The sequence below is a fragment of the Podarcis filfolensis genome (genome assembly GCF_964270895.1).
Source record: "Podarcis filfolensis genome assembly, chromosome: 1".
NCBI classification, from domain to species: Eukaryota; Metazoa; Chordata; class Lepidosauria; order Squamata; family Lacertidae; genus Podarcis; species Podarcis filfolensis.
In genome coordinates this window covers 12,694,017-12,711,192 of record NC_139604.1, presented here as the reverse complement: position 1 = coordinate 12,711,192, position 17,176 = coordinate 12,694,017, and the positions used below count along the sequence as shown (strand labels likewise).

The 17,176-nt window shown below is 42.4% G+C and overlaps 1 protein-coding gene and 1 long non-coding RNA gene across 6 annotated transcripts in view; one reads left to right on the top strand and one right to left on the bottom strand.

Moving 5' to 3' along the window:
• The window catches only part of CFLAR (CASP8 and FADD like apoptosis regulator), a 44,673-nt gene extending 32,657 nt beyond the window's left edge, over positions 1-12,016 (bottom strand). Inside the window, exons 1-4 of one of the 5 annotated variants that reach the window (XM_083631076.1) lie at positions 11,668-11,857; positions 7,456-7,579; positions 4,440-4,887; positions 3,025-3,130 (exon numbers count right to left, since the gene is read on the bottom strand). In XM_083631076.1, the coding sequence (XP_083487202.1) occupies positions 3,025-3,130; positions 4,440-4,795 (462 nt within the window). In that variant the 5' untranslated portion in view covers positions 4,796-4,887; positions 7,456-7,579; positions 11,668-11,857. Of the gene's footprint in view, positions 1-3,024; positions 3,131-4,439; positions 4,888-7,455; positions 7,580-11,667 lie in introns of all 5 variants that reach the window. The other 4 variants (XM_083631077.1, XM_083631078.1, XM_083631075.1 and 1 more) reach the window with 4 other exon arrangements.
• Positions 11,887-16,513, top strand: LOC310743707. The gene is made up of 3 exons (XR_014539179.1): positions 11,887-12,027; positions 13,888-13,990; positions 15,767-16,513. It is a non-coding gene; the product is annotated as an uncharacterized lncRNA (long non-coding RNA).
• The last annotated feature ends 663 nt before the right edge of the window (positions 16,514-17,176 follow it).

Genomic DNA, 17,176 nt, shown 5'->3' with positions numbered 1-17,176 from the left:
CATTTTTTGTGAAATTCCAGGAAGGCAAAAAAAAATAACTCATGAGTTGACTAGGCAGCCACCCAATGCCTTTCCACATTGCCCTTTGCTGTCTGGATTTTGTACCCGGTTGGAGTGACAAAACGATGCTCTCTACTGAATTAAACATGATGGGTTTTGCTGGCTTTGAGACACGCCAATCCAACAGCTGTTTATAGCAACGTCCGATTAAACCCGTTAATGTATTTGACTTTTGTGGGAACAGATTCTTCCACCATGGCTAAAAAAGCCACCTCTATTGGTCTGTCACCCCCCCAACTGTATTACCTGGGTTATGAAGGCACCCTAAAGACGTTAAAGCAATGATTATGGGATAATGCACACAGTGACTTGCGATCTCGATCACATTCAGTCTGTAGTCCGCTGGCAGTAGGAGTACAATATGGGCATGTCTTTAACATCTTACATTAAAAACCTGACAGTACCAAACTATCGAAGGCTTTTCACCAAAGCCAGACTAAACGTCTTTCCTTCTGCAGTGTTGGATGGCAGGTTGAGAGGAGTTCCCTACCAGGACAGACTTTGCTCGTGTGCTCAAGACATCGATTCCATAAAACATATTTTGTTGCACTGTGCAAAATATGAGCAAGCCAGGGCTGAACTGATACTACCCTTGCTGGTACCTTTCCCGGGAAAATCAGAGGCTCACTATGTCAGGTTCCTATTGGAAGACTAGACAAATGCTAGAACATTAGCAGTGGCAAATTTTTTATCGGTGGTTGCAAGAACCAATGATCCCTATATTCTGAACAAAATGCTTGTTTGACCTGGAGGTAGGCTGTATGAATTGTGTATTGCTTTGTAACGATTTGTTGGGTCTCTGGACCATAATAAAGATTGATGATGATTCTTCCACCCACACATTTGAAAGGGCATTATAATACTAGCCCCATTGCTTTCTATCCTGGTCTTTCTGTTCCACTGCATTTATTCATTCTGCCCTGATCACCAAAGTAGAAAAACTTATTCAGTCCAAGGGCCACATTGCCAATGGTGGATGGGACTAGGCAGAGCAACAGCTGCAACTCTTACGTAGGCAAGAGCTCACCATGGTTCCCACTTATCAAAACAGAGCATGCCCGAGCGAGATACCAGACAAAGCTCCCACTTGCCACACTAAGAACCGCTTTTACAGAACTACAATTCCAATCGATGCCCTCAGCAGTGTTGGATGGACGGTACGGCAAAGTACATTGCGGATAGAGACTCTGTCTGTGTGGACAACCCTGCGTCCAGGACCTGTGCCATTATTTATAGCAGTACCTGTTATATATGGGACGCTGGTGGTGCTGTGGGTTAAACCATAGAGCCTAGGACTTGATCAGAAGGTCGGTGGTTCAAATCCCTGCGACGGGGTGAGCTCCCGTTGCTTGGTCCCTGCTCCTGCCAACCTAGCAGTTCGAAAGCACGTCAAAGTGCAAGTAGATAAATAGATACCGCTCCAGCGGGAAGGTAAACGGCGTTTCCGTGTGCTGCTCTGGTTCACCAGAAGCGGCTTAGTCATGCTGGCCACATGACTTGGAAGCTGTACGGCGGCTCCCTCGGCCAATAAAGCGAGATGTGCACCGCAACCCGAGTCAGCCACGACTGGACCTAATGGTCAGGGGTCCCTTTACCTTTTTACCTGTTATATATAGACCCAAGAGACCGACTTATAAAACCCCTGTTTATGAATGGAACACATTTGAATAGGGTGGAAAGGGTGAAATGGCTGCTGAGCAACACCGATGACTTTGTTACTTATAAAGTAGCACTCTATGCGCTTGGCAGCTAAGAAGATCAGGAGGAAGGAACTAGACAAAATAGCGGTCAACTGCTAAGGGGATTCGGATATTTAATTTGGCATAGCATATCTTACCTGAGAATCTTCTGCTATTCTATTCTATATGCAACAAATAATTTTATTAGCCGTGACCGTGGTTTTATTTTATGTCTGTACCCGATGATTTTTATGGCTATTGTTGTTGTTTTCCTGTTTTTTCCCCCTTTTTGTTCTCCTTCCGAATGATGCCATTCACAAATAAAAAAGTTTAATTGGAAATTGGAACTTTTACGTTGGCAAAGAACTCTACATTCCAGCTGTGCAAAAGTCAGAAGGTTTTTGACACAGCTAGGTCTCTTCATCAGCCAAGCAAGAGGCATTATCACAGTTGCAACCTGGCACTGCACACCGGCAAAACCACTTGAGGGCAATGTGCAGCAGGATTGATGACAGTGCCAAGGGCCAGGGAGAGGCCTGGAAGACCACACTGAGCTATCCTCGTACCTACGGGACCGCCTCTCCTGGTATGTCCCACAGAGGAACTTACGGTCTTCAAACAAAAACATCTTGAAGGTCCCAGGCCACAGACAGGTTAGGCTGACCTCAACCAGAGCCAGGGCTTTTTCGGCTGTGGCCCCGATGTGGTGGAACGCTCTGTCACAAGAGACTAGAGCCCTATGGGATTTGACATCTTTCCGCAGAGCCTGCAAGACAGAGCTGTTCCACCAGGCCCTCCTTTGGCAATCCTCACAGAACTTCTAGCCCAATGGTTGCCATTAATTTGATTGGAATTAATTTTAAAATGAAATGATTTTAGAATGTTTTATCGTTTTACTGTTGTTAGCCGCTCTGAGCCCGGCTTCGGCTGGGGAGGGCGGGATATAAATAAAAATTATTATTATTATTATTATTATTATTATTATTATTATTATTATTATTATTCAGGGTTTCCCAAACTTGGGTCTCCAGCTGTTTGTGGACTACAACTCCCATCATCTCTAGCTGGAAGTTGGTCAGGGGTGATGGTAACTGTAGTCCAAAAACAGATGGAGACTCAAGTTTGGGAAACACCGCTCGAGGTTTCCTCCCCTCAAACTTCCTTCTGAGTATCTGTTCTCCTTCCATTAAAAGGAAGCACACGGCTTTTCACACAAAGGAGGGATTTAAGCTTAACAGCTTCACAGTTTTGTGAAGCTCCAGGATTTCAGAAAGAGGTAACAAACCTTCTCTTTTGCTGTCTTCCCATAGGATGTATCGTTCATCATGAGGAACATAAAGGAACGCAGATCTTCTTCATCCAGTTCCTTGCTGATTTCTGCCATTAGCACCCTGCACACAAACACAGAGAGTTGCCATTTGAAATTAATTCATAATCGCATTTCTCTTGATGATTGGGTCGGTCAGTACTTCCCATACCACACACAATTCCTTCCTGAACCAATTTTTTAAACACATACAAACACACCCTGCTTTTTTATGCTACAGTATTTATGCTCGTGGACTGGAACAATCATTCTCCACCTGCTGTCCCAAAAACATTTAACTAGGGGAATTAAACACAATGGGTTATGATCTTCCACTCATGGAAGTCTCTTGGATGCAGTGAGTGGAATTGGAGGAGAGTGGTTTGGCTGGTTCTCTCCCCTCTCCTGAGCTACTCTTGATCCTTTGAAACAGTGTAGGAAGTTGCAGGAAAAAGGGGAAGTTTGCTAAAAATCACCCGTCTTCCCCTTTCTGTTCATGGAAAGCTCAGCTGGAGGAAACAACCTTCTGGGAGTAGAAGGACACAACTGGACTTATTTCCGTGGGAAAAAATGCACAGGACTGCACTGTGAATTTGATGAAAATGATGTATAGATGGTATATTACACCTGTTAAATTAGCTAAAATGTATAAAGCTAGCAACAAATGTTGGAAATGTAAAGAAAAAGAAGGAACATTTTATCACATGCGGTGGGAATGTAAAAAAGTGAAAAGCTTCTGGGAAATGATATATAATGAGATGAAAAAAATGCTGAAATATACATTCATAAAGAAACCAGAAGCATTTTTACTGGGCATGGTAGGAAGTGATATAAATAGAAAAGAATGTAAGCTGTTTTTATATGCAACGACGGCAGCAAGAATATTATTAGCACAAAAATGGTAGCAAGAAGAATTACCGACGAAAGAAGAATGGAGGATGAAATTAATGGACTACGCAGAATTAGACAAACTAACAGGAAGGATTCGAAATCTGCGGGACCAGAAATTCACAGAAGACTGGTGTAAATTTACAGACTATTTGAAAAGTAATAGTGATGATCAAACTACGTTTGTAGGTTTGCAAGAAGTTTTGTGAGGTGAATTATTGAAACTACTGCAAAAATGGATAAATGGGAGGATGATTAGTTAAGATAATTAAAGGCAATATGAATTTAAGAAATGCATAAGAAGTGGTTAAAACGGGGGCTCATCAGAGGTGCTGATGGGAGTCCATAAAAAGATTGTATAAGTGGTGAAGTTTTGTGGTATGTATCATAATTCATATGTTAAAATTAATAAAAATTATTATATTAAAAAAATAATATGAAACAGCCAAGTGAATGTGGTTACCTTAAATCACTAGCCGTGGAGGAAACCGATGCACTGAACTCACCTGTACTTTGGTATCAACGGGGGAAACTGAGACAAATTGGCTTCCACAGCTGCCTTCCCAGTCCCCAGGACTTTCCTCAGCAAGTCAAATCTCTTCAGTCTGTACAGGAGTTCAGACAAAGTGCGAAGCGTCAGTATCTCCCTCTCGTTCAAAGCCACGAAGAGTTTCCGGGTCTCTGCCGCAGGTACGTCAGGAACAAGATCTCGGCACAAATACTGCATAGTTTCCCTTTCCTCCGCGTCCAGTTCCTGTTCAATTCGGTGAAGAAGGACAGCGGGCACTTGGGGAACTGTCATCACAAGCCACTGTCCCTTTAAAAAGCCGTGCGTGTTTCCTAAACAGGAAAGCCAAGTCATGAGCCTTTTTCTTCTGAACACAATATCCTCCTTCCCCCTTGGTCTCCAGCAGCCGGGCTTTGCTTTCGGGTCTTTAATGTGAAAAATAAAAGCTGTATGAAGAGAAGAAATAATACCAAGAGATACACAACGTACAGAACTGTACCCAAGACGCACTTAAGTTTGTTGTCTCATCTGCTGCAATCCTTAGGTCAAGCTTGGCTCTTGAACTGCTGAAGTTCTGTAAAAACCTGCTCTTTTCTTGATTGCACAAGACTCAGGCTGAATGTAAAAATGGAATGCCCAGTTCACACCAAAAATTTTATCAATCGCACGGGTTGGAATGCCCAAGAGGAAGCAAACTAGTCAGAAAATTCAGGCTGAAACAGAGAAGTCATATTCCGATAAACTACTCCCACACAGTTGAAGTCTTTTTTTAATTATTATTCTAAGGGGTGGGGAGGGCTAAGGATGAGAGCAAGTCGCTTCCTTAAGGCTGGTTAGTGAGGCGATGGCGGCTCAGTCTTTTACAAAGCAATCCTATACAGATCCCTGGAGGCAACCCTGTTTAGGGAAGCTTTTAAGGTTTAATAGACCACTGTATTTTAATACAGTGGTGCCTCAGGTTAAGAACTTGATTCGTTCTGGAGGTCTGTTCTTAACCTGAAACTGTTTTTAACCTGAGGCACCACTTTAGCTAATGGGGCCTCCTGCTGCCGCCGCGCCGTCGCTACATGATTTCTGTTCTCATCCTGAAGCAAAGTTCTTAACCCGAGGTACTATTTCTGGGTTAGCGGAGTGTGTAACCTAAAGCGTATGTAACCTGAAGCGTATGTAACCCAAGGTACCACTGTACTTTGGTGGAAGCCGCCCAGAGTTGCTGGGGAAACCCAGCCAGATGGGCGGGGTATAAATAAATTATTATTATTATTATTATTATTATTATTATTATTATTATTATTATTATTCCCAGGTAAAGGATAAAGTGGGTAAAGGATTGCAATAAAAAGAAAAAAGAACTTGCTGGAGAGTAAACCCCATTAAATATGATGAGACTTACTTTGGAGTAAGTACGCATAAGATTGCTATTTACATTTTGCCATGTCTTCTGGAGGGAAAAATAGTTTTCATTCAGCTTTTACTTGTGCCAGTGAACACTAAACCATCAGCAATATGGAAATATTATTTTAAAAGCTTTTCATGCTATCACTAGGAACTCCAAATAACCCTAATTGCATCGTCCAGCCCAGGCACTGAGATCCAGTGCCAAGGGCCTTCTGGCAGTTCCCTCCCTGCAAGAAGTGAGATTACAGGGAACCAGGCAGAGGGCCTTCTCGGTAGTGGCGCCCGCCCTGTGGAACGCCCTCCCATCAGATGTCAAGAAAATAAACAGCTATCTGACTTTTAGAAGACATCTGAAGGCAGCCCTGTTTAGGGAAGTTTTTAACGTTTGACGTATTTATCGTGTTTTTATATTCTATTGGAAGTCGCCCAGTGTGGCTGGGAAAACCCAGCCAGATGGGTGGGGTAATTATTAATAATAATAATAATAATAATAATAATAATAATAATAATAATAATTGCAGTGCCTTCCAACTGAAAGCATATAAAAATTATGGAGGGTGGAGGCAAATACAGTAGTACAATAGGACATGTTGAATTCAGTGGCAGCTACTATAGCTTAAACCAGGCATAGGCAAACTCCGGCCCTCCAGATGTTTTGGAACTACAATTCCCATCATCCCTAGCTAACAGGACCAGTGGTCAGGGATGATGGGAACTGTAGTCTCAAAACAGCTGGAGGGCTGGAGTTTGCCTATGCCTGGCTTAAACCCATTCTCTGCCAATCTATCACAAAAGAAGGGAGGATTTTCCTGCTTGTGCACTTATGACATTTTCCTAGGTTCGATGCAGAAAGAATTCGAAGAGAAAATGAAGAAGCATGCCAAGGATCAAAATACTTATACCTGGAATGACTGCCTGATACACAAGAGAACTGATAGGAAGGGTTTGAGAGGGATATGATGGGAGTCTTAAAGGGACAGACTCTCTTTTCCCCAAATAATATCAACAAATAAGACTTTTGGGCTGCACTAGTTAGGCAGGTTTAAATCAGCATTCTCCATGAGGGGAAAAGGGGGGTGAGATACTCTGCATTAAATTCCTTAAAGGAAGGGCAGGATCAAAATGAAATGAAATAAAAAGTATGCTCTTCCCACACTGAAAAAGAGTACAGTGAAGACCTACTCTGAAAGAGAATTTCAGAAAATTTCAAATAAAGCAACCCTGAGCCTAAGGTTGCAATATTATGGATCTTTATGTGGGAGGAAGCCCCACTGAATACATTTCTGAATAAAGTACTGAATAGGATTTATGCAGGCTACAGAGGTTTTGATCAGAGAACCATTGGCTCTGCCATTAAATGTGCGCTCCCACTAGCATCAAATCTGCAGTCCATATCTATCTTGCCATTTATTACGAAATACGGCATTTCCCCCCAAACCAGCATTGATCCAAATTGAAGAAAAGAAGGACCCAACTGCATTTTAAGAGACACCCAGCCTCTTTCCCAATAATGACCTATGCAGATCCAAAGACCAGGTTAAGCCCAATAATAGGATACAAATGACCAAAAGAATATTATTCGAAATTTCAGCAAAGACATGACAAATCAAACCTACCTAGAAATTAAACCTGCCTGTTCATAAGCCGGCTGGATTCTTCTGGTCATGGGCAAAAGTCCTGAGAAATGAAAGCCTTCTATATCTGCTGTCCATATAATGTTTTCAGTCCTGAAATTAGCTCCTGGGGGACCAAGAATGACAGAGGAAGTGGGCTCTCCATTATCCGATCAGAAACATTACTCATCCTTGAAATCCCGCAGGAAATACCACTCTTCACACTCAACGAAGAAGAAAGTCATGTCAACGACATTCCACACATCACATGCATACTTTTAAAAATCAGTCATCCCCCTTGATGTATTTTCTTGCAAAACAAATAAGGAGGTCAAGGGGCAGAGTTAATTTGAAGCACTGAAGAGCACATATACATTTCTCCTTTTCTCACACAAACACACCCAGCATACTTGACCACCCCCACCATTCAGAAAAGCCCCTCTATCCATGAAGGAAGAGCCTGCCATTTAAAAAACAACAATGCTTAAATTTCCAAATCCCCATTTTTAAAAAATAAAACAAAAAAATGCACAAGGGCATAGCGCCCACAGATGTCAAGTTGGGGAATTCCTGTCTTATTCGGTGACAATTATAGTATTCCTGCTGCGTGACGATTTGTTTTAAGACATGCATAATTAATTCTTCCACAATTGTGTAGCTCCAGGTTCCTTGCTGAATCTAGACTTCAAAAGATAAAAGTTTAAAACATTAAACAATCATGGGACTAGTTCACCTGACAGGATAAACCAATCTATGGCATGATAGACGGCTGTGGTGCGTGGAGCTAACACAAAGTTTGGCTTAGTGTGTTGCGTGAAGCGGGATTCATGGTTAAGCGCCTCCCTCACTAGCTACGAAATTATCTGAGGAAGCAAGTAAAAAGGACTGCGAAGGAATAAAGTCCCAGAAAGCTCCTCTCTGGGAGCCTACATGTTCATGCAGGCTTGAAAACCACAGTTTTTTGCAGTGTCGAGCATTGCAGGGTCACACACTCTCAGAATAAAAGCATAAAAAATTAACGAGTAATAATAATTCCAGATTAGTAGTCAGGATGTCCTATTGAAACTTCCTGGTTTCTCTCTCCTCTACCTCCTCCTACTTTAATTTAAAGTAATATGATCCTGCTCACTGGAAGGACAGATTGTGAAGCTGAGGCTCCAATACTTTGGCCACCTCATGAGAAGAGAAGACTCCCTGGAAAAGATGGAGGGCACAAGGAGAAGGGGACGGCAGAGGATGAGATAGTTGGATAGTGTTCTCGAAGCTACCAGCATGAGTTTGACCAAACTGCGGGAGGCAGTGGAAGACAGGAGTGCCTGGCGTGCTCTGGTCCATGGGGTCACGAAGAGTCAGACACGACTAAACGACTAAACAACAACAACAATATGATCCTGGTCATGTTGTTCAGATACCTGATTATCGTCTTCCAAAGCAACTACTCTATTCCGAACTTTAAAATGGAATGCATAATGCTGGTGGTCAACAAAAGAGGTTTAAAGACTCTCTCAAGACAAATCTTTTAAAATGTAGTATAAACACAGACAACTGGGAAACACTGGCCTGTGAGTGATCCAACTGGAGAACTGCCTTTACCAAAGGTGTCATGGGCTTTGAAGATGCTCAAACTCAGGACGAAAGGGAGAAACGTGCTAAGAGGAAGGCACGCTTGGCAAACCCTCACCGTGATCAACTCCTGCCTGGAAACCTATGACCCCACTGTGGAAGGACGTGTGGATCCAGAATTGGCCTCCACAGTCACTTATGGACTCACTGTTAAGACCGTATTCTTGGAAGACAATCTTACTCGACTACGAGTGATCCCCAAAGAAGAAGAAGAAGGATATGATCCTGGAAAAGGAACAGGTGGACTCTTCCATTTCCTGGATTTTGTATGCAAACAAATGGGTATGTAATTTCCACCGCTGCTCCAATCAATCTTTTGACCAGTGAGGAGGTCTGGCTACACCCAAGTTGCCTGGAGAAACAGTTCGGGGATGGGCAGATTTCAGGCTTGCGAGATGTACTTTGTGTAAAATAGTGGTTCAGTGAGTGGATGTATGTTAGGAATTCAGGAACCACATGCTCAGGTCAGAAATTGGTGGTCAATATTGGAACAAAGTCACACCTTCGACAGTTTTGTTGTTTCTAGACAACTGGGAGTCAGACATCCTTGTTGCTGATCTACTGCAAATCACCCAATTCCTGACTGAGCTGCATTTCCCCCCCTCAGTCATGTACAAATAATATATTTAAAGCAGTGGTGTCCAAACTTTCTTCAAAGAGGGCCAGTTTTGATGAAGTGAAGGGCCATGGGGGCCGACCCACCTTTTTTTAGGGTTGGAGTTGTTGAGCTTCTTTTAGGATTAAAGCTGTTACGGTTTTTTAAGGATTTTACCCCAAGAAATAGACTGCCACAGGGGCCAGATTAAACCGACCGGTGGGCCGGATTAGGTCCGATACGGACTTTGGACATGCCTGATTTAAAGCAAACACACCTTAAAAACAACATATGATGTACATATAACCCCTTTGTTGCTAATTAGGAGATGGGGCTTTCCTCTGGGAAACTCACAAGAACTCCAGGCTAAAGGGGAAATAACTAATACTTCAAAATGACGTATGTAATCACATGCCCTTTCAAGGATGTGATTGAGAATTTCTCTTGAGGGGGAAAACGCTTGCTTTTGAATATAATTATGATTCAAACAGAAAACTCCAAATAGACACCTGTCTGATAGAAAATAAACCTCCATACCTAAATCATTTAAATGTTATGCAGGTGGGGGATTTTTTGCCTACCCACTTGTTCCAATCATTCATTTCTGCAATCTAAGCTAATACAGTAAAGGATGCTATCAGAAATAGGCTTAATTGTAAATAACTGGATTTTTGTGCCTTTTTAAAAACCACTTCAAGTTAATGAATCTGGAATAAGAGTTGAAAGCTGTTATGTCTCTTTGCTATGCATTCCTGCCATTGCATCGCTATTGTTGTGTTGAAAGTGGCTCTTGGCATATTTACGTGGGAGTTTTCCAAAAACCCATTAAAGTGACCAGAACAACTGTTCACTCTGAAATCATGTGCTCGCTTACAAAAGGATCTGTTAACTTCCAACAAAACCACTGGGGTAAAGATATCGACAGGATAGGAATGTTAAGAAAAGTTAAGAAATTTGATTATAATCAGAATATTTTTTTTTTAATAATGATATTGGAAAACTGCTACATTTAGTTACAAGAGTGGCTGGGGAAACCCAGCCAGATGGGCGGGGTATAAATAATATATTAGTAGTAGTAGTAGTACAAGGAAATTCAGATGGAAGAGATTAGAGGAAGTCAAGCAATATGTTTATGAAGTTGGAAGTTTAATTAACTTTTATTGTCTATGTGTTTGTGGTTATATTTTTGGTTATTATTTGCTATATTTGTTTTATTTCTTTTTGTTTCATTGGTTTTTATAGTATGTGTTGTATTTGTATGAAACTTAATAAATATTATTGGGGGGGGGAAGATATCAACAGGCTGGGGCTCTCACTGAGCTCATGTAAGAAGTTTTTAAAAAACGTCTCCTATGACTTTCTTCTCTTGGGGAAAGCAGGCAAAGATAGAAAGGTTAAGCCATTCTCGTCACAGCCATGGATGTTCCCTTTTCATTAAAGAATAACCCTTAAAATAAGAATAATGCTGGCGGAAATAGGGCAACGCGTAACGCCCTTCTAATGCGTATGTACTTTGGCCAGAAACAAAAGCGAAACGGCGTCCTTGGCGCACAAAGCGCGCTTATCTCGTTATCACCCGATGCAGTTCTTTTTTATATAAAAAGCGGTTTATGTCGCAGCTCTGACGTTACCCCTCTAAGTAGCCTTTCCTTACAAGCCGACTTCCTTAAAATAAAAATAAAAATCTTTATTCAGAAGTATCCCCAACGTTTAATGGGGTCGAGAGCAGAGGAGCCGCAGCTGGTACCTCTCCAAAGAGGAGAGACGCGCCGCGGAAACTTGCGAGCGCGCGATTCGGCGCGGCTTACTTCCGAGTAAACCTGCACGGGCTCGCGAGAAACGGGCGCCGATCCCTCCTCCTCCTCCTCCTCCCACCCCATTCACACGACTTGGGAGTTATTCCAAGCCGCACTTTCAGAAGCAGCCCGGTTTTGGCTTGCGGTTCCTGTTCCTCACCGCCTTACAAAGCGCGCCATGCCGGCGACACCGCTCCTTACCTCTGAGCAAGCCCTACTCGCGCAACCACACCTCTCGATCCGCGCTCCGCGGTGGCTTCCCCTTCTCAAGATGGCAGTCTCCAAACTTCGGCGTCCGCCATTACCCGTTCTGACGAACAACAGCCTTGTTGGCGAGGCTCCCTTTTTGGGGAGTGGCGCTGAGCGGCTCGCAGTTCCTGCGCAAACCAGAAGAGCGAGTCAGCTTCCTTCCCACGCGCAAGGACGCCCCGACGGTGCGCAACCGGATCGAACCAAAATGCTTAGCAAAAAAGTTTCTAAAAAGGGAAATAAATGCTCCAGAGCTTCCTCTACAACGAAATTGGAGATTTCCCCTTTCCTGCGCCAATACTGAATGGAAGAGTCATTCAAAAGCAGTGGTTGGGGGCGGGCAGTGGGATTCCCTAGAGGGTGCAGAAAGTATAAATAACTGACTTTTCAAAGCTGGTATCCTTGGCTCAAGTTCACCCATTTTGTTGAATTAAGGTTTTAAATAGATTCAGAACAAATGGGCAGTTCCGATTTTGCGTTTAATTATGGACTGTGTTGCTATCTTCCCTTAGTGGGCTGTGAGAAGGTTTGTGTTATGTACTGAAGTTCTCACCCTGGGCCAGCAGGGGGATACTGCAGATAGTTTTCACTCAGGTCCACATATGCAAATAAGGGATTGAAAGTTGTGTTCAGTGATTGGATAGTTACAGAAAGTGTTACAGTTGTGCTGCAGTGGAGCTCTATATAAGCAGGCTGGCTGAACCCTTCAGTTCAGTTCTGTTCTGGCCTGTGAATAAACAAGAGCTGTTTGAAGAATCACTGTGTGGTCTGATACATTCACCCACAACTTAACAGTTTGTAGTTACCTTTGTGGTTGGGGAAGGGTTATGCTTGGGACAGTGACGTTTATGATGCAACGTTTATGTATGTGGGAGAATATATATATATGTGTGTGTGTGTGTATATGTAGGTATATGTATATATGTATGTGTGGGGTCACGAAGAGTCGGACACGACTAAATGACTAAACAACAACAACAATGTATGTATATATATGTGTGTGTGTGTATATATATGTATGTGTGTGTGTATAACCTCCTTTGGGAGGTATTAGAATTTTATTTGCCGGTTTTAGATAGATTCCACCTCGCCGCCTGAAATTTGTTACTTTACAAGAGCTTTTTCCTCCCACAAACCACAACGGAAGTCAAATTAAAGCGAAAGAGAAGGAGAGGATGCAACCCAGGAATTGAAAACATCAATGGACTCGAAGCACTTTACATGGGGAAACCCAGCCAGATGGGCAGGTTATTATTAATTATAATTATTATTAGGCTGCAGTTGTAGACACACTGTTTTTATATCTATCCCTCCAAAGGAGCCCAAGGTACCAAACAATAATACTTGAGAATTGTCACTGAGCATAGAAGGGGCTGACTTCTCAATAAACAAAAGGATTGTACTGTTAGTACAGGAAACACTGATTCATAGGAAACACTGCATGTCTGCTCAGAGGTTAAGTCCTACAGAGTGCAGTGGGGCTTACTCCCAGGTAAGTGGAGGTAGGATTGCAGCCTCAGGGGTGGGGGTGGGGAGACGACCCCATTAGGGAACCTTACAACAGTTTGGGGTTACTTGGCAAGCTCCCTTCCACATTAAGGCTCCAATCATGCACAAGGCTTACTGAAGTCAACACATTTGTTTTTGATTATATTATGTGGGAAGTGGGTGGCGCTGTGGGTTAAACCACAGAGCCTAGGACTTGCTGATCAGAAGGTCGGCGGTTCAAATCCCCGCGACGGGGTGAGCTCCCGTTGCTCGGTCCCTGCTCCTGCCAACCTAGCAGTTCGAAAGCACGTCAAAGTGCAAGTAGATAAATAGGTACCGCTCCGGCGGGAAGGTAAACGCTGTTTCCGTGCGCTGCTCTGGTTTCGCCAGAAGCGGCTTAGTCATGCTGGCCACATGACTTGGAAGCTGTATGCCGGCTCCCTCTGCCAATAAAGCGAGATGAGCGCCGCAACCCCAGAGTCGGTCACGACTGGACCTAATGGTCAGGGGTCCCTTTACCTTTACCTTTAAATATGTTATAGGATTGGCCTCCACAGAATTGCAGGACTAATCGCCACAGGTTATTCTACCGACCTTCCCTCGTTTCTTAAACTTTAAAAATACATGTTTTGCAAAATGCAGACTATTTTACAATATTCTTTTATTATTATTGTCATTTAACAGATAGGACACTGAGACTCAAAGAGTGACTTTGCCACTGAGACCATCCATGGCTGAGATGAGAGATGAGCCTTGTTCGAGCACAACTTTCTACCACTTTAGTAAGGTAATGCTGGTTTCCATTCCAGCACTGGGGCTTCATTGGTCTGTTGTAACAAAAATAACAGAGCTATGTTTTACTTTAAAGGCTGAGAAATATATTGTGGGATGACTTCTCCCATTCTAGAAAATTAATACGGCAGAATTTAAAGTTTTGCTACTCCAAGTTAATTTATTCAAGTCTAAATTTAATAAATTTGGGAGACAATATTTGTCTGACAAGTGGGATAAACATCTAATAAAATAACAAGGTACATAATGGAGAGTTTAGTTTGATTCTTATTCTCCATTTTAAAATTGTTTTAAAGGAACCTCTAGACAAATCCATTTGTTAATCACTTTTCACACCCTATTAATGCAAAATAGGTTTTGGTTTCACAAAGTTTAAACAGTAATAATAGTAGTAATAATAATTCTTATTTATACCCTGCCCATCTGGCTGGGTTTCCCCAGCTACTCTGGGTGGCTCCCAACAACAGCAGCAGCAATAATAATAATAATAATAATAATAATAATAATAATAATATGTGATAAAACATCAACCATTAAAACTTCCCTAAACAGGGCTGCCTTCAGATGTCTTCTAAAAGTCAGATAGTTGTTTATTTCCTTGACATCTGATGGGACCCTCTGCCTGGCTCCCTGTAACCTCACTTCTTGCAGTGAGAAGTGAATTTGGACTTTACTCATGGATTTCAATGTGACCTTTAATTGCTACCTGTTGTTTGGTTTCCTTTGTTCCTTATTCAAACCCTACTTGCAAATATTTACACATATAAGCAATCATTAGCTATTTCAGTACTCTACAGTCTCAACGATAAATTTACCAGTCAGTATTTAACAATGCAATCCTCTGCATATTTACTCAGAAGTAAGCACCATTGTATTTGACAGAGCTTATTCATGGGCATGCATGCATAGAACTGGTCTAATAATTTAGATATAAGGTGATTTCCTCCAACTTTACTGCAGAACGGCACTGACATAACTGACAGTGCAATGCTATAGCAAGTCTACGCAGAAGTACTTTAAATCTCATTGAGTTCAGAGGGGCTTCCACATAAGCTGCTATAAGATTGAATCTAAATTGACTTAAAGTTGATTGCTTAGGTCTTGCACTGTAAAAAAAACTGCTCCTTTTCCCTTATGGGGTACCCAAGAGCCCATATAAAGTCCTTTTGTAGGTTCTCTATCGGTAGGAGAAAATAACAGAGACCAACCAGAGAATATTGAGAAGCAAAGTAGCTAGTAAGTCTGATCTTTGTTAACAGTTGCAACAGGGTGCTCCACCACACTCGGGAGAGGAGGAGGACCTCGAACAATGGCGCACAATGCTTTATATATCCATTTTGAAATTTCCTGCCCTGGAGCTCCAGACCACCCCTCCATACATCATAAATACATCACAGAAAAGGCGGTCTACAACAGAAATTTGAGTGTTGTTGTTTTTCCTGTCTGCCAGGTTATCTGATAATGCCTTTTCAGATTGCCTTTTCTGGTAGTCTGGCCATTCCTTTGAGATGGTAATTACTTAATTCCTGAGACAATGGGAAGGTTTTTTTCATTTCCTCCCTCCTTGCAGAGAAACAGTTGGTCAGTTTGGGAGTTAAAATGGTTTCAGGACTGTCATCCTGTGGTGCTTCAGACATGTGGTTTATATATTTATGTACGTGTTTGCTTGGTACATTTATGAACATTTATTATGTATCGAAGACCTTAAAATTATGATGATACCTCTGAATATGGTGCTTCTATTTAGAAATTATGGTTTGTAGCTGTTCAGACCATCAGTGAGAGAGGAAGCAGAAGTCAGACATTATCATTCCTGGATATAGCCTCCTGCCTGCCAGCTATTGACTACCATCACAGTCTGCTGGGAGAGGAAGTACAGCGGTACCTCAGGTTAAGTACTTAATTCGTTCCGGAGGTCTGTTCTTAACCTGAAACTGTTCTTAACCTGAAGCACCACTTTAGCTAATGGAGCCTCCTGCTGCCGCCGCGCCGCCGGAGAACAATTTCTGTTCTTATCCTGAAGCAAAGTTCTTAACCTGAAGCACTATTTCTAGGTTAGCGGAGTCTGTAATCTGAAGCGTATGTAACCTGAAGCGTATGTAACCTGAGGTACCACTGTAGCAGCTTTCCCATTGTTCCTTGACCTGCTGAATTTCTTCCTGTGGAACTTTATAAATAAGAAATAATCCCTGATGGGTTTTTTTCCCCTTCTCCTTCCCAATCCATTTTCCTTTCATGCTGCCTTTTGAGACTGTAAACGTGAAGATGGGGACTGTTTTATTTCTGATCTTTGTAAGCAGCCCAGGGAGTCTCTTGTAACTTGAAAAGTGAGGCAAAAATGCTCTTTTTTTTAAAAAAAGCAACAAGCCTAGCCCCCATTCATTTTGTGTAATGGCGATTGCCCCATCTTGCATCAGTTTATTTCATAAGAATGCGTTTTTTTGGATGAAGTACTTCTTTTTCTCAGTCCTAAACTTACTCTCTGTCTGTATTGTTAGGTGACCCTGCATTGTACAACAACAACAGCAACAACAACAATTTATTACTTATACCCCGCCCATCTGGCTGGGCCTCCCCAGCCACTCTGGGCGACTTCCAACAGGATATTAAAAACACAATAAAACATCAAACATTAAAAACTTCCCTAAACAGGGCTGCCCCCAGATGTTACAAGAGAGAACTGGCTCATCATGGTTATACTTCTGTATAAACACCTGTTACATCAAACACAGTCCTGCTGCACCTTAGGCATATATGTCTGACAGGTATCTGGACATCCTTTGACATGTAAACTTAGGCAGTGACCATTTTAGATGCGTCAAATTAACACGGGTCCTTTTGGACCCAGGAAAAGGCAGGATGGGGTCAGGGCAAGCTTACATGCTCTCTGCCAAGGCGTGCCGGGGCCATGAATGGAAACTCCACACAAAATGGCTGCCGGCGATACAGCAGAAGTAAAGAAGTTCATTGATGAGCCCATGCAAGTTGTACGCGGGCGCTGTTATGCTCGATGCGTGAAACAAGGGGCAGCAGGCAGGGTGTATACACGAAAAATGTGAGGCCAAGAAGCCATTCGGTGGCTGATATCGAGGAACGACAACCTGCTGTTTATATTTCTAATTCACTGTTATCATTACTTTCTAAGTGTTAAGTTGTGGGTGAACATATCAGACGACACACT